This window comes from Heliangelus exortis, chromosome 14 (genome assembly GCF_036169615.1).
Source record: "Heliangelus exortis chromosome 14, bHelExo1.hap1, whole genome shotgun sequence".
Taxonomy (NCBI): domain Eukaryota; kingdom Metazoa; phylum Chordata; class Aves; order Apodiformes; family Trochilidae; genus Heliangelus; species Heliangelus exortis.
This window is the reverse complement of record NC_092435.1, coordinates 17,847,684-17,869,600: the sequence shown is the minus strand read 5'-3', so window position 1 is coordinate 17,869,600 and position 21,917 is coordinate 17,847,684. Positions and strand designations below refer to the sequence as shown.

Here is a 21,917-nt window from a genome sequence, read left to right as displayed (position 1 = left end):
CTGGTTACCTGAGCAGAGCTCTAAGAGCAGAAGCAGACTCTGTGTGGATGGGCCTGTCAGGCAAAGCCTCCTTCCTAGCACAAAAACCACTCCAAGTCAGGCTCACTGTTTGAATAAAGCAGATCTATTTCAGCACCATAACATTTTATTAAACTACACTATCAAAATCACATTGATGGCAGGGAGAACATTGCTATCAGTGCATATTTTCTGTACTAAGACTGAATTTGTTGCATCCAGCATTTGCTGAGGAAAAGGACACTGAAAGGGAATTCTTCGTAGCCAAAAGAGACAGTAGAAAAGTTCTACAAAAAAGAAAAATCAGGGCAGTTGGGAGCTGGCTGGAAGAGATCCAAGGGAAAGACTTCAAGTCAGATCAGTAAGGGAGGGTTATCTGTAAAAAGCTTACATTTAACTGGTGTTTATTAACTTCCTCATCTGAGAGATGAAGAGGCTGAGAAACAGCAGTTTGTGAAGAGCATCCCTGTCCCTGCAGTGGTCCACAAACCCACACAAATATTGTGTAACTGCTCCTTCACTTGTGAACTGTGATGCACGCACCTGGATACAACAGCTGGAAGTGTCCTACAGTTATAAAAACCTGCTTCATCCTCTAAAACAAACAATAAAAAGTAGCAGAAATACATTCTATACAGAAGTAAAAAAAAAAAAAAAAAATAATAAATCCAACAAACCCAAACAGTTGAGTTCCAGACAAATATGAGCCACATCAGGTTGAATTTAAAAAGTCTCACTTCTAACACCTAGAGAACTATTTCTATCTGCCCGAGCCACTGCCCCGTGGCAGATGGGGGAGCAGCAGCTCAGAGCTGCTCTCTGGCACCAACAGGACAACCAGCAGCCTTCCCACACCAGCACCCCCAGGAGCAGGGCACCTCTGGAGGTGTCTGTGACCTCCCAGCCTCCCCCAGGGCTGGAGGCAGAGGTGTCTGTGAAATAAGGCTCAGTCTCCAGGAGAAGACCGGGGTGTCAGTCACGTTGTGGAGGGTGGAAACCCCGTGAGGCAGTCGGTGGGTCCACCAGGAAGAAGAGGTCAGGCTCTGGGCAGAGCAGCAGGAGGAGGTGAGGATGGTGAGGACCTATGTACAGCAGTCTGGAGTGGGACAGGGCTGGGGAGGGGGACTGTCAAACAAGGTCCTTACACCCAGCCAGCTGGGGTCAGTAACACCCCTCCTTCCAGGAATCGTCCTCGGCAGCCTGAGTGCTCTGTGCTGACTGGAGCAACCTGGGGGGAAAGACACAAAAAAAAAAGCCCATCACCAACAGCATCACCATCACCAACAGTCCCCCAGGAAGCAGTGGGTGCAGGCAGGAATGTCTGGGGGAGGCTGGAATTCCCCCTGGGAACAACACCTGCCTTAGGCCCAGCGGGCAGGTCCCAGGCACCAGGAGGCCAGAGCAGCAGTTTCAGGGAGTTTGGAGAAATGAAGGGGCTGGTTTTGGGGCACAGAGCCCCTCTCACCCTGCTCTGCTCTGTTACTGCTGGGGGCTTTCCCCAGGACTGAGTCCCAAGAGAAACATTTATCCTGCAAATGTGACTGAACACACAGAAAAAAAAAACCCAAACAACAACCAGATTGTATTTTTAGGAGTTCAAATATTCACTTCAAAAGAAGCTGCTCCATTTCAGGCCACACCAGGACATTAAAAATACCTGGAAAAAGAGCTTTTGGCAGCAGATTTAAGACAAGGGGCTAAGAGCAGGCTCTGGTAACGTGGCATGGAGCAGCCTCTGGGTGGAGCTGTCAGAAGCACCTCAGAGGCCTTGCAGAGCCTGGCTGTGCTCTAACTAACCAGCTGCTGCTTTACACCACCTACAAACTGCAGATTGGCCTGAAGATTTAGGAAACTAATCATAACAGCTAGAAATAAATGTCAAAAAAACCCAAAAAAGGTCCCCGAACCCACTGGATTAGGACATGGCCTCTCAGTCAGCTCAGACTTGTGCAACAAACACAAAGATTGTACATTTTTTGGCAACCCTCATGTATACTTTCACCCTGTTGTATGAAGTTACCACAATAAATAATGATGCTTTTCAACAGCCTTGTTAATTTGTGCCACCTCTCAAAACCCTTGCCTGCTGCTCACCTTGAGTCCTGAGTAAGGATGAAATAACACAAAAAACCCCACCAAACTTATTTTACCAAACTTATTTTACCAGTAGCAAAGCTGCAGTAGGTCAGCTGGGAAGGTTATTTTATTACCAGTAAAGAATTTATTAGTTCTTTGAAAGAGTTTTCCCCTTCCCCAAACCAGATGTGTGCATCAGATAAATCTGTGCCCATCGTGTTCCTTTCTCAGCCCAGGAAATCTGAGCCCAGGCCTCTTTATTTGTCTAATTTTCCTGAATCATCAGCTCTGCTTAAAAAAAAACCACTTATTTTTTTTCTTAAGCAGATGGGTTACTGAAACACTGACTGGTTGGGTCACAGAGTATGTGGTAAAAAGGAGTTTCCCACCCAGCAGCTGCTGAGTCCCAGCCTGCTGGTTCACATCTACAGGCAGAAAATTTCATTGTGGTAGAAAAATTCTAGAAAGGCAGAAAATTTTAGTGGTATTTAAAAGAAATAGCAAACCCTTTTGCTTCCTGACTGGGGGCAAAGTAATTAACATCCAGGAACCTTGCAGCTAAGTCCTGCCCTTTCTTTTAGGGCTCCCCAGCACCTAAGGTTCAGCAGCAGCTCTGACCCAGCTCTCTATACTCATTTCATGCTCTGACATCTGCACACTTTACAAAGAAGTGTTTCTCACCTGTGCAACAAAGCAGACACCTGAGGCCCCACACTCACCTCTTGGATGGTGGTGCTGCCTTGCTCCTGGCCACGGAGATTCCCCCTAGAGATGTGCGTGCCTTCAGGGGGGAATTTTTTGCCACGGTGACCACGTTGCTGCTTCTGGTAGTGCAAGTGCTGCTGGAGGAGCCTGCGTTGAGCTGTGGTTTCCTAACTCCAGTGCTGGGGTTTGTGTACGTGCAGGCTTTCACTGCCTGCCTGGCTGCCAGCAGGGAGTTGGTGCAGGACCCACCCTTCAGGGGCTGCCGCACGGTGAGGGGAGACTGCCCAGCACCGGAGGAATACCTGAGCTTCCCGGGAGCCAGACCTGGAAATGCAACACCACCAGGGTTAGGGATAAACACAGAAGGCCTCAGGGCTTCCCAAGGAGCCCCCCAGTGACCTGCTGAGCGTTGCTGTGTCCTTGGGATGCGGCTGTTTGGCACCTGCAGGTCCGACTCCAGGCTCCGACTGCTGCGCACGGACTCCAGAGCCCGCAGGCTGGGCCTGGCCAGGTTGGGCATGCTGTGCCTCAGCTCCTCTGAAAGCAAGAGCCAGGGTCACAGCACGTCAGGGACCCCAAGGATCACCCAGTCCCAACCCCCTGCCATGGGCAGGGACACCTCCCACAGCCCAGGCTGCTCCTGCCCCATCCAACCTGGGCTGAGACACTGCCAGGGATGGGGCAGCCACAGCTTCCCTGGGCAGCCTGGTGCTCAGCACCCTCACAGGAAAGAATTTCTTCCCAATGTCTAACTTCAACCTCCCCTCTTGAAGTTTGAAACCATTTGTCCTTGTTCCTTTGTCCCCTCACTACACACCCCTGTAAAAAGCCCTATCCCAGCTTTCTTGCAGGCCCCCTTCAGACACTGGGAAGTCACTATGAGGTCACCTCAGAGCCCCTCTTCTCCAGACTGAGGAGAGCCATCTGGTCCAAGCCCTCTAGTATGACTGCCTGAAAATATTATACCACAGACACAGAACTGTGTGCTGCTTCTGGCAGCAGTGGGGATGTGTAAGTGTTCAAACTGCCTCTGGAGAAACACATCCAGAAGTGAGAAGCAGACCCAGTGTGAAACTAATCCTCCATTCCCCCTCACTAAGAGCACTCCCTGAAACCTGTGGCTGTTAAGATGTGTCCTCACCTTCGCTGCTGCCATACTTGAGCCTGTCCTGCATGGGGCTCTGCAGAGCCCTCCTGGGGGGCCGGATGCGGGAGGGGGGGGCCCTGCTGTGCTCGGTGCAGGAGGAAGGGGACTGGCAGCGGGGGGAGCTGAGCGGGGACGGGGAGTATCTGTGGGCACTGCGGTAGGACAGGGAGCAGTCACAGTCCTCCTCGTCCTCCAGGCTGTAGGTATCGAACTCCTGGTCGCTGTAGGTCCCTCTGCGCAGGGAGTGGAGGGAGGCGCTGGAGCTGCGGCGGGACACGGAGGCGGAGCTGGAGGCACAGTCCTGGCGCAGGCCTGCGGGCAGAGGGCGGCAGCGCTCAGACTGTGGCCCTTCCAACAGGAGTTCCACAGCCCCTGAACAGGAGTTCCACAGCCCCTGAACAGGAGTTCCACAGCCCCTGAACAGGAGTTCCACAGCCCCTGAACAGGAGTTCCACAGCCCCTGGGGCATCCCTTCAGATGCAAGGCTTGTGGCAGTGCTTCACCTCACCCTTCAGTCTCCAGTTAATAACTCCCTTTCCTAAAGGCAAGGCACACGGAACCCCTAAACTGGAACAGCGAGGGCCCAGTTTAATTAGAGCACAGAGCTAATATCCAAATTGACCTGAATTATTCCTCATGGCACTGGCACTGCTGATTGTGAGCTGCTGCTGTTTAAACGGCCACTGGGATGAGATGGTGACTCCTGGAGCTTCACCTCCACTCCCCAGACAACCTGGATGGAGTGTTTCACTTTGCATGTTTGACACAGTGGGGTTTGGGTAATATTTTTAAGACCAATTTCTGCTTCAAGAGGTGTGATCTTGAGAATGTTACACAACTGCCAGCCTGTAGATTTTTAAAAGGAGCTTCCTGCAACATTTCAAATGATCTAGTAAATAATTTTTTGTTGATGGGGGAAACAATCAGAACCCATCCAGATTTCCCCATGGTTCTCACCACCACCAAGGAGCTGTCACCTACTTTCTTCCTGCAGGCGTGCCATAACCTGGACATCTGTCAGGTCCTGGAGTTTGTATCCCATGGAGATGGAGTCATCAGAGGTGCTCAGCTCACTGTCCACAGATGACTGGGAGCTCAGTGCAGAATGCATGCTCAGATAACCTTCAAGGGGCAAGAGGAGGGAGGAACAGAGGAAAGCTTTCAGATGCCCACATTCAAACCCAGAATGAGCAGCAGAGTATTGATTCTGCTGATAAAATCTGTGAAGCTGAGGTGTGGCCGCTGGAAATAATGGAGTTAGAGATAATACTTGAGAACACAGCAGTCACTGCTTGAACCTGCAGCTGTCAGGAGGCAGTGTCTTTGTGCAGAGAAAATCAAATGTGGGCTCCTGTTCAGAAGGTGGCAAAAGGATGTTTGGTAATTCTGAGGTGAGAAACATCCTTTAGAAGATCAGGATTATTTCTGCCTCTTCTGAGAAAGAGACAAATACTGGTCTAGATTTTAAGCAGCCAAGTTACACAAAGTGCTTGCTAGGGTGCTGGTGAGCAGTCAGAGGAGTAAAAGGAATTAAAAGGGTACCAAAAAAAATTTAAAAAAATAAAACCACCAAAACCCCCTCCACATTACAAGGGACGATTTCTGGCAACACAGAAGGATCAGTGACTGTAAAACCTCCACACCACCAGCATGGTTATGGATGCCCCATGTTCCAAAATACCACAACAGGCCCATAACTACCATAACCAACCCTCAGACACACAAAAAACCAGGTAACTCACAGGGCTGCTTTAGCAGAGAGCACATCACTACTGTAAATTAATTCAGAGATGAGGCTGCAATTAGTACTGCACACCAGAGATAATTAAACCCACCATCTCCTAGCATCACTTTCAGCTAGAGCAGGCTGAAGGAACACAAACCCTGCTGGAGCAGGGAGTCCAGGGCAGCAGCAGAACTCTGAAACTCATTGCTGAGCAACCTCTCCCAACAATGCTTAACTCCAGCCTGGAGGAAAAAACCAGCAGGTTCCCAGTGTTATTTCTTCAACCAGTTTTGAAGAGCAGTAACTGATGGCCCCAAACCCACCAATCCTACTCAGTCAGGTTGGCAGTGAACTTGGAACTCGTGTCAGCACTCACCCAAGTCAGACACCAAGCCTCAGGAAGCCTCAGGTACAATCCTGCTCTACACTTGGCTTTTCCCTTGGTGCCCCTGACAACTTGGAGATTTGCAGAGAGAATCAGGAAATCTACAAGTTGCACACTTTGGGTTTTACACACCAGTAAGTGTTCGTGTGTGAAAAGGGGGTTGGACACTGAGACTGACAGCTGACTTTGGATTAAAGACAAGAAACTGATTTAGAGATATTTTTTCTTCCCCCTGCAGAATTCAGCTTGCAAAAATAACCAGTTCTAGAGGCATCCTTCTGTTTGCAGAACAGAGATAAGTGTTAATTTCTATTTAGAGCAGAAAAACAGATCTCAAAAACACACCTGCAGCTCTGAAAACATCCATACCCAACCCTTTTTTTTCTTAGAAATTAAAGAAAAAAAAAGGTTCATTTCCCATAAAAAGCCAGAAACTGTTAAACATGCTTTATGCTTTTAAACATGCAAATTAACACACAGTGATTTCCAAAGGAGGAGAAAAAAACCAACAACTCAAGGGAGATAATAAAGCCAAGAGGCAAAGCATTGTTCCAGGGGAGGGGAGCAGCAGGTGGCCCAGGGATCAGAGCAGCTCTGGAAGTGCCTGCATGGGCTGGAAATGCAGAGGTGTGGCCAAATCACTGGGGAGCAGCCTCACAGCACCCCCCAAACACAGGCTGCTGACAAGAGCTCTGCAGAGGCTGCCTGAAAGCAGGAACTCTTGCTGCAGACAGCTGAGCAGCCTGAGGGAGAGCTGCTGCTGGGCTGTGTTAGCTGCCCACTCAGCCAGGTAAAGGCCTCTCCTGGAGCCCTCCCCTTCCCTCTCCCAAGCACAAGGCAGCTTCTGTCTGGTGCCTCCACTCACCAGCTCATCTTTACCTCTTTTGCAAAAGAAATTCACAAACTCTCCTGCCAGAAAAGTGAATCCAAGTAACTTCATATAAAGTTCACACCTCCATGTGGTATCCTTACCCAAGAGCAGTATTTCCTTTGCCCTAATGGCTTTTTTCTCTTCTAATTCACTTAAAATTAGTACAGTTTTATAAATGTAGAGAGAGAAAGTTATAAAATCAAACCCATGAAATAACTGCAAGACATTTAGAATGCAAGGAGGTTTCCTCTCACTTAACAGAGGAGAGCTGGGGCAGTGAGTGAGCAAATTAAAAGGAGAAAACCCCTCGGGTGGACTTGCACCTTGTGATAACTTTTCCCTGTGCCAATCAGCAAAAGTCCTTGCATTTTAAACCCCTGGGTTTGCAGTGCTCTACTGCCATGCCATACCTGAGCTGCCACAGGTTAGTAGTGCTTTGTTAGTCGATTTGAGATGCCCAGGAGAGTTTAGAGCATTGCTACAGGAGCCTGGCTCTGTGTTCAAATTATGTGCACTTGGTGAGGCCAGTGGGCTGCAATACAGGTTTTTCCATCTACTGGCTAGAAGGGAAAATACAAAAAAGCCATAAAGGTTATCAAAATATTAAAAAACAAAATCAAAGAGCATTAAGAAAGGCATGATCAAACCAGGTTAAGTAACAGATGCACTTCAAAGAAGACCTCTTGATGGCGTCAGCTCCCCCCTTCAACTTGTTATTTCTGAAGAATTCCAAGAATAACTGTTGACAAACTCAGCTTTCCAGAAGCCACACATCTCTAAAAGCTGCAGTGCTGCTATTCTGAGCTAGCTGTTTGCATACAGACCTGTCACTTCTACACCTCATCTTCATCCTGAACAACTCCACTGAACTCTGTTTACATGTTCCTACTTTGAATTTTTAATGGCAGAACAAAACCAGCATCAAACCACAAAAGCTAAGCCTTTGGAGTAAAAGGAGAGCAAATTAATAGGAAAAAGAACCATTATGAAATATTTATTCAGCAGACGAGTTAGTGAAGCAATCAAAAAGCAGCCAGGTAGCAAAACTTCTGCATCCACTCTCAGTGCAGCTGGAAATAAGCAGCTGCAAACCCAAAGAAATGACTCCATGGCATCTGTGTGTACCCAGGGGGCTGCTGGATTGCCCACCCCACAGAAAATACTGAAGATTGGCTGTGTAACTAGTTTGCTCTCTTATTTCCCCCCCACATCTCAGGTCAGACTGTTTTTGTTACAAAGGAGTGCCAGAGTACAAATAAAACCTGATGTATGCCAGGCAGAAGGCAAATCAAAGGTAGCTTCATTCCAACTTCTAAGGTTTACACAAGCAACCAAAGTTTGTTCTCAAAACACACCTGGTTATCCCAAGTGAGGGATGTCAAGGCTAAGCTGAAAACAAACCCCTTTGGTACAAGGGGTACCAAAACACTGACACCATTTAAGCTGCAAAACCATAACTCAGCACTGGGCTCACAGCCTCCAAATCACTGAGGTCCAGTTGGTGGCCAGACTGAAACCAAAACCTTCACACAGAAACCAAGCCCAGGCAGACAGCAGCTTTTGTACCGACCTGGAGGTGGCATTTTCAGTAGATAAGAACACCCCTCAGCTTCAAAACATTCTCTGAGAAACACTTTGCTTTCCCAAACACAGCTGCTGCCTTGAGATGTTTGTCAGCCCCAGCTGAGGCTGCAACACACCCTGCTCAGTGAGGGGTTCTTGGAAGAAACTGATAAACCCAGAACCCCCCCAGCTGCCTCTGGAGCAAAGCTACACAAGGAGCTGCACAACATGGAAAAGGATTGCTCAGTCTCTTCCAAGCCCTCAGTGTCCTGGCTTCCAGGAATTCAGTTCAGAACTCCTACAAACCCAGAGCCAATTTGCAAAGCCTGGGGCAGAACAGATCCTAGGGGGATTCTGGGTGCAGGAACAGCACTGCCTGCTCTGATGGGAAGGAAGTCAGTGATAAATTCTTGAAGGTCCCTTCCAACCAAAGACATTCTGTGTATAAATGTGGCTCAAATCTGTCCTGACAGCTCTGACACCAGTGAGAGGTGAAGGTGGGACTGATCCTTCAAAGCAGGAGCCCAGAACAGTGAGTGTGCTGGTGGTTGGTCACTGAACAGAACCACCAGAGCCCTTTGGTCACTGAACAGAACCACCAGAGCCCTTTGGTCACTGAACAGAACCACCAGAGCCCTTTTCTTTAGGGCTCATTCAGTAAGGGGTGATAAAAGTGGAGGAAAAACTGTTTCCAAGTGACACTATTGCTTCAAGTCACAGATTCTGATGATTCATTACTGGGAGCTTTGGGCAGACAAGTGCTTTACTCAGGCAATACTACCAGTGGTAAGATACAGACTGAATAATCACCAGAAACACTCACTGATACTGAACTTCTACAGAAAAAAACTGCAGTAATAGTTTTGTATGATTCTCTGCCCTACTTCACAGAAGCACATTTTTTCCTCTACATACTTTTACGTTAAAGATGTTTAAATATTTAAAAAAATAAGCAAACCAAGAGCCTGGAAACACAGACTCTCAACATATTTAAAAAAATCAAACAAATAGAAAGCAAGGTGGTCAGTTTGGCAATTAATTTGAAATGCCTGAATCTGCCTCTTAGAAGACAGAGAGAGGCAAAACACTTTTTTTTTCTGTTTGTTTTGTCTATCACTTGTTATCACCCCAGCTTTCCTGATGTGTACAGAATCATCTCCTGCCTCCAGGGGCTGAGGCATGACCAGTGCCAAGGGCCAGCAGGGAGGTTTCCCCACAACCACAACCATCCCAAGCACTATCTCTGCAGACAGTCTCTGCCACAGCAACTGGGAACTCCTCCTCACAGGAGGCAATAAAAGCCACTTGCAAAAGCACTGCTGATGGTTCCCCTACCTTGATCAAGTCTGTTTATCAGGGTTCTGCAGGCTGCTTCTGTCTCAGGAGTGGGGTTGTCCAGCACCTGTCGGCACCATTTTAAAGGCGAGTTTGTTTTCTGGTCTGTGGGAGCTTTCCTTGGGGACACATAGAGCCTTGGCAAGGGGTGAAAGGAGAGTAAAAAACATTTATCAGCTCAGTGCAACCACTGCAGGAGCATCTACAAAGCATGCCTAAAAGTAAGCAACATAAAAGTTATCCAAATCAAAAACGGGGGAAAAAAATTAAAAGTTCAGATGGAATGCCATGACTCAGAAACAAACTTCCCACATGCAAATAAATATCCAAAAGCTCATCTGCTACTGAAAAAAGAAATGCTGAGAAATACAAACACAAAGACTCCTGAACATGCAAGGTTATCTTTCAGGAAAGACCCCACACCAGCACATCTTGCTGCACAGGTAACTGAGCAGTGCAACCACTCAGCTCCAATCAGACACTGAAAGCAAAGTGCTCTCCCTCTGGATTTTCTTTGCAGCTCAGCCCCCAAAAAAACCCAGCAATAAACCCATTAAAAAAAAAAAAAAAAAAAAAGAGGCCAGCAGCTTCCTTAGGGCAGGTCACTCTGCTCTGCACCTATTTTAGGTTAAGAGAGAAAATGCTGCTCTACTTGAGGAAGCAGCAGTTCTCCCCCAGCTCTTTCCATGCTTCTAACCCTGCTTCCCAGACCCTGTCTGCCTGCTACAGCTGCTTCCCCGTGGAGCCCAGCTCCTCCTGCTCCTCTCCAGCCTGCCAGAGGACTCCCATTTTCCAGCTGACAAGCCTGCTGGCAAGCCACAACCTCACAATTTCATTAACCTCAATTAATCAAACACAACTAAATTTTTCAGGGCACTAACGAGGAACTCACAAAAACACAGGAATTCTGGTCTGATTTCACAGCATCAGGGTCACTATTTTCCATTTTTAAGAAGCTCTGGGGAAGGGTTCAACAGACTTTGCAAGTTAACTTCTCAAAGCATGCTGGCATAGCTCATTCTTCTGGAGAACCACACACCATCAGCTAATAAAAGCACCAGCCCTACAAATAAAAGTGAATACATTTCTGGAGACAATATTATGACCCAAAAGTCACCTTTGTCTGCAGGTCCCAGTGGCACAGCAGCAGGGCCCAGGTGAAGGCTGTGTCACCTTTCCAGCTGAACTCTTTGCAACAAACTGAACTCCCTCTGCTTGGCTTAAAAATATCTGGAATTTTATTTCTGGTAGATTTGCCCTGACAAATCAAACAGCCTCAGAGGATAACTTAATTCAATAAATATTGGAAAAAAATTTACTCAGGCATGCCAGTAGGAAAGCATTCAACTGCCTGTGTGCAAGTCAGCCAAAGTCTTTGGGGTTTAACAAATACCTGATTTACTGAGCAAGCTTTTCCTTAGATTTTGCTCCTGCAACTCAGCAGCCTGGGTGTGAAGCACGTTCTGTTTAAATGGCAAAAGGTTATGCTTTGAATTTTTTTCTTTTGCCAAATGGCAGATGAGAACTGAGACATTACTTAGATACTTACAAGGCCTTAATCCAAAATTCAGAAAGCAAACATTTGGGCAAATATTCTCAATTTGATGTCTCAGAGTGCTGCTATGTAACTTATTAAATATGAATGAGATTTTCTTCAGCTTCTGAGAGGCAACCCCTTAGATAAGGCATCTGCAGTTCTGCTCCTAGTGTGTGTGTTTAGGAAATTCTCTTAACAGGAACTCAGCAATTTAAAAGGAACATAAAGCTTCTGCTACATGGATTTGCTTGATTGTTATGGTTTGGTTTGTTGTTGGTTTTTGGATTTTTTTTAAAAAAGCAGAACATACATAAAAGCTTCTCTGGAGCCCTGTGTTGCACAACTGGCAGCTTTACCACCAGGATCAAGATCTTTGAATTATTTCATCAGAATTCCAAGAAAACATTCTCTCTCCCAAGTCTCTACCAGGGAAAAAAATATAACTGATGCCTGGCAGAGCACCAAACAAGTGGCACAGGAGTGAAGAACAAAATGCTGAACACAAATCACTGCAGGAAGAACAACCAACTAAACACAGAGAAAGCCACAGCTGAATTCTTGCAGAGGGGGAGCATTGTTTGCTCCCTCCTGTGGGGGCAGCAGCCTTTCTGGGCACAGCTCAGGAGCTGCCCTGTGCTGAAGTGCAGCCCAAGGGAGCAAACTGGTCAGCAGGAAGAGGCAAAGAGCACCCAGTTTAAGTTAAGCACTGTGCTGAGCTGGAACAGCACCCACAGGTGATTTCCACTTGATTAAGTCTCCAGGATATTTACAATTTTGAACAGCTATTTGAGAAAGTGACCTCAAGAAGCAGTGGAGGGACAGGCAGCCCAGGAGTACAGAGTTACAGCAGTACCTCATGTTTCACAGGAGTTCTGCCATCACCCTGCTGAAAAACAAAACCTCAAACCATGCAAATCCTGCTGAAGCCAAGGGAAGCTGGACCAAAATGTTTGCCAGTTCACCCCAACTAAAACCAGTGCAGAACCAGAGACTGTCTGCACCTGCAGGGACCAGAAACAAACCCTCTGTCCCTCTCTGTGCTGCTGCCTTTGCCCTCCTTGGGCAGTGGTTTTTGCTGCTACCACTTCAGCTCAAGTGGCCAAAATCCACAGGGTAGATTTAACTGGAGACTGGAAATCTACAAAGTAGCACAAGCACAACACCGTGACAGAAATTTTCCTGAGGTTTGGACCTGTTCTTAAAACTGGAACGACAGGAAGACACAGGAGCTAAAGCTTCTCCTTTTGAAAGCTTCCCACTCCCCTCCTTCTATTTTAAACACTTTCATACTTTGAAAGAATGCAAAATGAGTCCTTGGTATACTTTAAGGTATAAAGCATCATCCCCTTTACTAGATGAAAACACATGAAGGGTCAGCAAGCAACAGGACTGAGCTGTTAAAACTTACCAACTCAGCAGTGACAGGAAAGAACAAAGCCACAGGGGATTTCTAAAAAAATTACCAAAAATCCTAGGTATCAGAGCACACATGGTGTGTTCCAGTGCTAGCTACAGGGCTTCTTCTAATGTGTAATATTAAAAAACAGGAAATGTAACAACATAGCAAGATCTTGCTTTTACCAACACACTGCTCCACACATTCAGCTATTACTTCTATGCAGGCACTAGAAAAGTCCCCCAAAGAGCAAAGCCACCTTATTAATGGTGGGTTTTGGTTGGTTTTGGCTTTGTTTATTTTATTTTTTTTTTAAGTTTTTTAAGGCTGTCTGTTTTCTTTACCAAGCTAATATAGTTTGAAGAATCTCTCATGTCACAAGCTAGATAAATGTTAACACAAAACCATCTCTTTTCATTAACATGGAAATAATGAAGCCTGGCTTGCAAATTCAACTTGTTAGATGTATTCCCTTATAGTCTGGCTTGTTGGGTTTTTTTTTCTCCTAAGAATTCTGCTCAAGATGCTGTTTAGGTATGCTCTGGAGTTTCAGTGATCAAGTCAGAGCCTGTATTTGGGCCTTGACCTTTAACTAGCTTTGGAAGGGCAAGGGAAATTAATCTGCTGATGTATAAAACAAGTTCTGAACAGGGCTGCTGGTGGAGTCCTACAAAAGTAAGGTCAGCTCAGGATTACATCATTGATCTGTTTCAGTTCATGTCTCCAAACAAAAGAGACAGGTTAACTGCAAACAAACAGTACTCAGGAAATGGAAATGGTTTCTCTTCCTAGACACAAGCAAAAAGCCACAAATTCCGGATGGTCTGAGGCCCCAGTTTGTGTTTTACCAAATTCTTATTTAAAAACAGCACTTGACAGCTAGGTACAAAGTTTAACAGCTCCATGATTCATTCATCTGCGTGCATCACACAGAAATAAACAAGGAAAGGAAGTTTTCTGTGCTTGCTACAGCTGTGTCAGGAAGAAAAGGGGAAAAACAAGCCTTAAACTGATTTTAAAAACTTTTATAATTGTGCTCTGGCACAATGGTCTTAAGAGTAAGTACAACCAGTAGTGAGAACATCACTCCTGCTGCTAGGAATGTCAGCACTGTACAGAAATCACTTTATACCCTTCAAATTATTGCCCACCTAACCAGTGCCAGCCCAGGTTCCCTGCATTACTGCAGCTCTGGAATACCTACCAGCAATCTTCTTCTTCGTTGCAGTTTTCAAGTTCTAAGACTTTCACCTCGTCCAGATCCGCGTTAGCTGGAAGGCTTTCTACATCTCCACCTTTTTCACTGGGATTCTGTTCATTTGTTTCAGCTGAGGGATCAATCCCTGCCACCACCAAGCTCCCCACAAGCTCCGTGCTGTTATTTGTATCCCTGTGTGAAGAGCACTTGACCTTCTCCTCCAGCTTCATTTCCACCTGACACATCTTGGAAGACAGCTCCTCAGTGGCAGTGTTGCAGGTGTATTGCACGGGGGCATCCAGGTCCCTCTGCAGCAAGCAGTTGTTCTCTCCCTCCTCTTTCCTCATCTTGCTTAAGCAGCTGTGCAGATCTGCCATGAGCTGCAGCTCCTGCTTCTCCCTCATGGCGTTGATGCTGTTCTGAATCTCCATCCCGTTAAGCCCCGAGCCATGGTTACCCACTCCAGTGTGGACCTCACTCTGCACGTCTGGCCCGAGCAGGCTCCTGCTGCTCTTGGTTCTGGGGTGCTGGTTCTGGATCTCCAGCCTCCTCACCAGCTCCCTCAGCTTCCTCACCTCCTCCAGCTCCTCCACCTCCTCGGGTGCCGGTTCCGTGTCGGGGCCCATGGCTGAGTTCTCTGCTGAGTCTCGTCCTAAGTCAGGCTCCAGAGCATGATCCTGCTGTATGAGAGGGGCACTGCCAGGCACCACCATCATCCAAAACACACACCTGCACTGCAAGACACCAAAAATGGGTAAAAGCTCCTCAAAGACCAGCCACGTTTCAAGCAAACCAGGGTGAAACCTCAAAAAATTCCACCTTTACAGGCATAAACTGATGACACCTGGGGACAAGGTGACTGAACTGAATCAAAACCTTTCAAGAAAAGGACAACTGAAGTCAGTACCAAACATCTCCACATGCACAACTTGTTTCAAACAGTTAGGGTCTGCAACTGCTGTGCTACAAAAGGAAGCTGCTTTAATCATGCATTACAGTTTAGTTTCCACCTGCTGACAAACAAACTACACCAGAAAAGCCCCGATCCAGCAAAGCCAGGAAGCATCATTAGCAAGGTGCTGACTTCAGACAATGACAGCATCAAGAAAATGGTAAAAACATCCTTTGTTCATTACCAGGTTTATCCTGGAAAAGCAGAAAAAAACACCTTGAAAACATTTCAGTACTGCCTTCTACCAAAGCCCAAGGACTGGGACTGCAGTTACTGCCAGACACATAAATAACCACAACTCATTTATTACAAATCCCAGGAAACTTCATAAAATGAAGCCACCTTTCTGCTTTTCCTGCCTTAAGTGCTCACTGCTCACCCTCTGGTTGTGCCAACCTCTCCAGCAGCTTTAAGCTGCACAGGATATTTGGGCTGCCCAAACCCCATAACATGGGGCACTTAAGGGGCAGTTTTACAACAACTCACAGAACAAAAGCAGTGGTGCACCTAACATACAGTTGTGCAGCACTCTCACAATAATCAAACACTGCCTTCCCCCTACACCAGCAATTTACATGAGTTTTCAGTTTCAATGCACGCATTCATTTCTGAACTGAGTCTTCACTGAAAAGCCCCTAATAGGAAATTAATGTTCCACACAGCAAGGAAAATGGAAAATTATAATTCCTTTCCACGCTGCAGAAGGATGGGGAATAGATCAGCAAGAGAGGAGAGGGGGTGAGGCAAAGCAGCCTGTTTAAAGTTTAAAAGATGCAATGCAGGCGTTGCAACTGCATTTGAACCCTGACTTTTTGTGGCTGTAGATTCTTCCCCCCTCCCTTTCCTATCTGAAAATTTCTCCTGTTTTTTAGGCCTAACTGCCAGCAAGTAGAGGAAGCCACAGAAATTTCATAGCCACACAAAGCATGCAAAGCAAGCAGGGTTAAAAATGCAGACATCTCCCATGCACACCTCAGCACCTCCCTATTAATTGTAACAGCAGTAGCTGAGTAAGTTTCCTAAGCAAAAACAATAAAATTGTTTGATGTTTTACTTGACATTTTTTAAAATTTTGGTCCTCTGCACAGAAGGTGAAAATATTAAGCTTACATCTGAATAAATAATGAAAAGAAACAGCACTTACAAAGAGCTTCACTGGGGCAGAGCAGGCTGCAGCACACTCCAAACCCAGGATTCAAAACCATGCCTGGAAGAAGCAGTGGTGAAGTCATTTTAACGTGGGGAGAAGAAATCTCATTTGTAGTTACCAAGCAATCCAATTCCTACTCTTACACCAGCTCTGAAAAGCCTCCCTGCCTGCATCCTCCCTCCTAGGAAACGATCCCATCCCTGGAGGAGTAACAAAACCAGCCTGATTCCCAGAGACATTTCCAAGATATTGCTCAGTCACTCGCTGAGGATGCACCAGCGGGGAGTTTTAGGAGTTCTGCTGTGAAAACAACACACAAGGGCCCAAGGGAGGGGGAAAAGCGATGAGAGCTGTCACCCGAAAAATTACTTCCCCTCCGAGGCTGAGGAGCAGCAAAAAACCCGGCATTTTCATTCACAGGAGGGGGAAGAAACAGATTGGAACGGCTCAGCCTTTTCCCACCACCAGGACGAGGAACAACCAACCAGACAGAGCAGCAAGGAGAGGGGAATAGATGTGCAAAAACTTAATTTCGTCGTATAATGTAGGGGGGAGGGGGAGAATTTAAAAAAAAAAAAGAAAAAAAAAAAAAAAAAAAAGGAAGCCCCATTTCAAGCCCTTTCCAAGCCGGAGACAATAATTTGGAGTTTTTTAACAAGACATCCGGGTGTTTAGCAGCAGGTTCGGGGGCTCTCTCCTCAGCAGGGCGGAGGAGAAGCGGGCAGAGGGGCGAACGACCGCCTGCCCCCCCCTCCCCGGGCCCCACCGCCCCTCCCCACACCCGGGCACCCCACAGCCCGGCCGGCAGTCCCGGGGCGCGGAGGGAGAACCGGGGGAATGGGAGGAGGGGAAAGGGAGAGGGAAGGGGGAAGGGAGGGTGGGCAGAGGGTCACACCGCGGGTGATGTGAGCAGAGCCGAGGCTGCGGCCTCGGGGGGGGGGGTGTCCGGCCTGAGGAGGGGACTGAGGGTGGGAGGGGGGTGAGGTGTAAGGAGTGAGGTGTACGGGGGTGTGGGTGCGGTGTGAGGGGTGAGGGTGCAGTATGAGGGGGCTGAGGGTGCGGTGTGAGGGGGTGAGGTGAGAGGGGGTGAGGTGAGAGGGGGATGGGAGTGAGGCGTGAGGTAGCTGAGGGTGCGGTGTGAGGGGGTGAGGTGAGAGGGGGATGGGAGTGAGGCGTGAGGTAGCTGAGGGTGCGGCGTGAGGGGGCTGAGGGGACGCGACCCTCACAGGGTTAGGGGGGGGAGGCGGGCGCGGCCACCGTACGCCGAGCGGATCCCATCCGAGATCCCCGGCTATCCTGAACCCCCCCCCCCCCCTCCCTCACCCTCCGGTACCTGCCGCGGCCGCGCCGATGGACGGGTGATGATGGGTGGACAGAAGGAGGGACGGATGAAGGGTGGGTGGGTGTGTGGGCACCCTCCCTGCCCGCCGCCGCCGCTGCCCAAGGGCGGGAGGCAGCAGCCGCCGCCGCGCGCGCACCCGGGCCCCGCCCCCGCCTCACAACGCCGCCGCCTCGCGCCTGCGCGCGGGGCCGCGAGGCGATGGCGGGAACGATGTCGCGACAGATCCTTGTCGCGATCCGAGCTCTGCCCCGATCCCCCGTCCATCTCCTTGCCCTCCCCGCGGCTAAGGGTTCACCCGCCGTCTGACCGGGTGCTCCCCCGCCCCGGCCTCTCCTCCTCCATCTCTGCTCACCGCTCCGGAGGGTGCCCGTGGGGCTGCGGGGCTCTGTGGGCTCGGGAAGGTTCTACCCGGGTTTTGATGAGCTCTGAGTCTGGGGGAGAGCTGGGGCTGTCAGGGATTGAGGGGGAGCCAGCCCTGATGGGGATTCTCCTCTGCCACAGGTGAACTGCAGTTCCCCTCAGTCACTCCATCCCATCCCATCCCACCCGCCTTTAAATACGTTTATGCAATTTCACGTGAAATAATCCACTCGAGTTTTGCCCTTCCAAGCCAGCAGGGTCGCTAAGGAAATAAGATCTGTGGGAAATCTGTGGAGCTCGTCCATCACGCAGGAGAAACCCATGTGCAGGTGCCTCTGTACAAACAGGTGGATGCCAGGAAACGGGAAGGTTTCCGTCTTTAAATCATTCCTTTACCTTTTTTGGTTTGGTTGGTTTTATTTTTCAGGGTGTAGAGCCTAGGGAAGGTGTGAAGAAGGGGCAGGCAGCACCCCTGAGATCACAAATCCAGATCCCAGCCTGGACACGGGGAGGATTTTTCAGATCTGGGCAGAGCAGCACCTTCAGGATGATGTGCTAGGGATCAAGGTTCCCATTTTCCCAGCTTTTTAGAGCAACCAGACACAAGAAATGGCACGGAGAGCATGAGGTGAGATCATGGCTGAGCCCGTTTGCTGGGTGAGAGCGAGGACTGTTTATTGGAGCTGTGTGCTGAGCTGGAACCATTGCTACAGGGGAACAGTGCTGAGGAGAGGTGCTGCAAAACGGGACAAATCCTGCTCCATCAGGACCCCTGGAATCAGTGAATGCCTTATTTCTGCAGATGACCTCTTCGTAATGCACCTCCAGGCCTGCTGGTTTCATTATTTTCAATTAATTTAAAACCCTTTGACCCAGGCCTAGCAAGATGCACAGCAGCTGCTGTACCAGTCATTCCCCACCACAGGGTTTGCAGAAATGAGCAGTCTGGGGAGATGAGATGCTTTTTGACCCTCTTCTGTTCAGGAAGTAACATCTCCTTAGCATTTGGTAACTTAGAAATGTAGGCAGCCCCAGTAAGTGCTCATTTTATAAGTGATACCTTCCTGACTACGTGGTTGTACCACTTGTGGGCAAACCAGAGCTGGAGTTTTTTAACAAGACATCTGGGTGTTTAGCATTTGGTAACTTAGCAGTTGGTAACTTAGCATTTGGTAACTTAGAAATTTGGTAACTTAGAAATGTAGGCAGCCCCAATCAGTACTCAAGTGATACCTTCCTGACTATGTGGTTGTACCACTCATGGGCAAACCAGAGCTGCCCCAGCCCTGTGGTGGCTTTAAAGCCTCCACCTGAAGCTTGCCAGGAGCAGAGTTGTTGCTGCTTTCAACTGGAGTTCCCCTTGTGGCTTTGTGCCTACAGCTGGGTTAAATAACTGCTACAGTGGCCAAAAAAAGAGCAAAGCAAAGTCACACTTGTGCTGCAGAACACTACCTGGCTAAGCTGCTGCCTGCATGCCAGCTTCCACCACCAAGAGCCTAAAGATTTATCTGGCTAACAGTAGCTTGCCTTACAGCTTTTGGCATCATTTCCATGTAAGAACTGACGTGGGGGCTTTGCAGACATCCCTGATGCTTTCAGAGAGGAAACACAGGGCCTGGGGACACATCCCGAGCTGTACTGCTAAGGCTGACTTTCAGGGGTTGGGGCTCAGCTTCTCAGCATCTGCATTAAGGGCTAAAATGTTGTGATTCTGACTTCCAGCAAGCCCAGTGTCTGCTGGAAGTTGGGTTTTGTGGGGGAGCATTTGTGAGATAAATAACTGACAGGAAAAGCAGAGGCATTGCTGCCAGCCCTGGGGAGGAGGGGGAATCCGGAGCTGAGTCAAGGGAGTGCTCCATGTCCGGAGGGGCCATGGAGTCCCCTCTGCTCTGGCATGTTCTGCGTGGCCACCAGACACCTCCCAGCAGTGGCCAAGCTAAACTCCAGGTGCAAGGCAGTGCTATCTCCCCACACAGCCAGCAGACAGAAGTGCTGGTGCAGCAACCCACCAGGGAGCAGGCAGGAAAGGGAAATTAAAGCTGACACACAATTAGAGTCAAGTGAGTCTGCAAGTGCTCCTGAAAGCCCATGGAAGGCAAATGGAAATCAGGCAGAAGCTATTTCCGGGCAGAATTTGGGGCTGAGAGAAGCAGAAATAGGTTTTTGCTAAGAACTAAATTCAAACCCTCCCAAAGAATCCAAACCCAGTGTTCAACACTTCTCGGAGCTGCTTGCTTTGTGCCAGCTCACACGCACTGAGCTGGCTGCAGAGCTGAAAGGAGGGAGGAAAAATAAAAAATTAATCAGGAAAGGTTTCTTGCAATTAGCTAAGACAGACCTACAGAGCTCTGCCTGACTTCCAGCCCAGGGAGCACTCTGGAATCTTAATGAAGGTGAAGGCAGGCGGAGGGGCTCAGCACCTTTGGAAAATCAGCCCACTTGTCTTGTGTGGATGCCACTGCCTGAGCTTGTTAACATTGGCACTTGTCTTGTAGGCAGCTGACAGCATAAACTACTGGATCTTCAACTCATTCATTGTGATGAGGCAGTGAGAGGGAAAATAACTGGAGGAAGGAGGGGAGCAGGAATTCAGCTATCTGAGCCAGTCAGGAGCTGCTGGCTACAGCCTGATAGGTGCTGCTGGGGACTCTCCTCTGGCTGCCTGCTCCAGCTTGGCAAAACCCTGCAAGCAAATGGAGAGAGGGTGAGCACAGGAGCTGGGCACTGCACAAACCACCACACGAGAGAGATCTGGAGCAGGTGAACCTGCAGGAATGGGATGGGAAAGGCTTGGCAGTCACATTGCATTAAGAGGCAGACAAAGCAGCCGTGCCTGCAGCAAGGCAGGTGCCCCTCTGCCTCCTCCTCTCCATCCCCAGGCAGAAGGAGGGAAGGAGACCCCTTCTCACAGCCTCAGTGCACTGCCAGCCTTTCAGGTTGCCACTGTGGCAAGTCCTGTCTCACCCACCAAATCATCAAACAGAACAAACCCATATCCTGCCCACTTCCTGCTGACTGAGCATTAACAGCTCTTTAGCTTTCCCAGTGGTTTTCACCTCCAAGGTCTTTATGAAAAGCAGCAAATGCCCCTGATGTGCTGCCACCAGCACCCACCCTGCAGCAGGTCAGCCCAGGAGCAAGGAGGAACTCACTCCTCATTGCCTTCAGGAGGACTCTTAACCTCAAAGGGATGCTCCTCTCACCACTCAGGCCTGCCCTGCACTTCTCTCCCCCTGTGAAGCCCACACAGCCCTGTTTATCACATTATGCCCAGAGATCCCAGCCCTAACCAAGACCCCTGGGAGCAGCTCTGGTGTTTCCAGCTCATTCTGCAACTGGGGTCACTGCCTCCCAGTAAAGCACCACAGGGACATCCTTCTGTGGGTCACTGGGTAAAGGTGAGGGTTAAATGTTCTTCATTCAGTGAACTCTGGGAGCTCTGATGCCAGCAGTGGTGCTGATGCTGTGGAGGGGCACTCACCTAGAAGAGCTTCTCGTAGCACTTGTCACAGTGGACGATGTCTCGGTGGATGAATATTTTATCCAGAAGATCTCCCATTGCTTTGTGGCAAATCCCACACTGCCAAAGGGAAAAAACACCATGGTGGGACAGTGACCAAAGTGCCAGGCAGTAAGGAGAGCAGGGAGGGAGAGGGAAACAGTCTGTATCATTCTGTAAAGGGGTGAGGAGGTCAAAGCAGTGACCTCTGAAGCTAAACTTTTCTACAACAAATGCCACTTCAGGTTTCCTCCTTCCACACTTAGTACTTCCACACCTTTCTTGTAAAATTTGCAGGGTTTGGGAGATGGCATTGAGACCTGCACTGGGGCACACAGGCCCCAAAGCAGCAAGGAAAGAGGGCTGCTATTCCACTCCATGACAATAAAGAATTCTCCTTGTTCTAATATTTGAGGAGCTGAAAAACCCTTGGGGACACAACTAACACTTTGGGGACTCTTTTTTGCCCCCCACATGGATGCAAGTGTTTGGCACACACTATATAGAACATGCTGAAAACCCAGGGGCAGAATTTGCACCAAGATTTCTGCTCCCAGCACTCCATTTCCCAGCAGCAGCTGGAAGGCAGGCAGCTCAGGGTGTTCAGCAGCAGGTAAGGGTGAGTTGTTGTCCTGGTTTGGGCCAGGATAAAGAGGA

At 48.7% G+C, this 21,917-nt stretch overlaps 2 protein-coding genes across 6 annotated transcripts in view; both read right to left on the bottom strand.

Moving 5' to 3' along the window:
- Positions 1-17: 17 nt before the first annotated feature.
- On the bottom strand, positions 18-17,557 carry LOC139802539 (SLAIN motif-containing protein-like). Of its 5 annotated transcripts, XM_071757770.1 has the most exons (11): positions 17,393-17,423; positions 16,054-16,116; positions 13,964-14,691; positions 9,827-9,963; positions 7,339-7,488; positions 4,928-5,068; positions 3,941-4,258; positions 3,199-3,336; positions 2,814-3,123; positions 1,164-1,246; positions 18-105 (listed from the first exon to the last, which is right to left on the bottom strand). In XM_071757770.1, exons 3-10 carry the CDS (start codon positions 14,671-14,673, stop codon positions 1,180-1,182), a joined length of 1,971 nt encoding a protein of 656 aa, XP_071613871.1. In that variant the 5' UTR covers positions 14,674-14,691; positions 16,054-16,116; positions 17,393-17,423; the 3' UTR covers positions 18-105; positions 1,164-1,179. The 5 variants fall into 5 exon arrangements, with proteins under 5 accessions (XP_071613871.1, XP_071613873.1, XP_071613870.1 ...); XM_071757772.1 differs by having other exon boundaries at positions 103-1,246; positions 17,393-17,557; XM_071757769.1 differs by having other exon boundaries at positions 103-1,246; positions 13,964-14,686.
- Positions 17,558-18,390: 833 nt separating this feature from the next.
- Positions 18,391-21,917, bottom strand: part of ZNF185 (zinc finger protein 185 with LIM domain) — a 37,072-nt gene continuing 33,545 nt past the window's right edge. Inside the window, exons 31-32 of the mRNA XM_071757768.1 lie at positions 21,243-21,341; positions 18,391-20,444 (exon numbers count right to left, since the gene is read on the bottom strand). Coding sequence (XP_071613869.1) covers positions 21,243-21,341 — 99 coding nt within the window. The 3' untranslated portion in view covers positions 18,391-20,444. The remainder of the gene's footprint in view (positions 20,445-21,242; positions 21,342-21,917) is intronic.

Excerpts from the sequence above, each read along its gene's own strand:
- LOC139802539 (XM_071757772.1), bottom strand. The coding sequence starts at position 14,673 with ATGATGGTGGTGCCTGGCAGTGCCCCTCTCATACAGCAGGATCATGCT. Across the intron at positions 9,964-13,963 it reads AACGAAGAAGAAGATTGCTG|GCTCTATGTGTCCCCAAGGA; the intron begins GTAGGTATTCCA and ends CCCCTTGCCAAG. Across the intron at positions 1,247-2,813 it reads GCAGCACCACCATCCAAGAG|GTTGCTCCAGTCAGCACAGA; the intron begins GTGAGTGTGGGG and ends CTTTCCCCCCAG.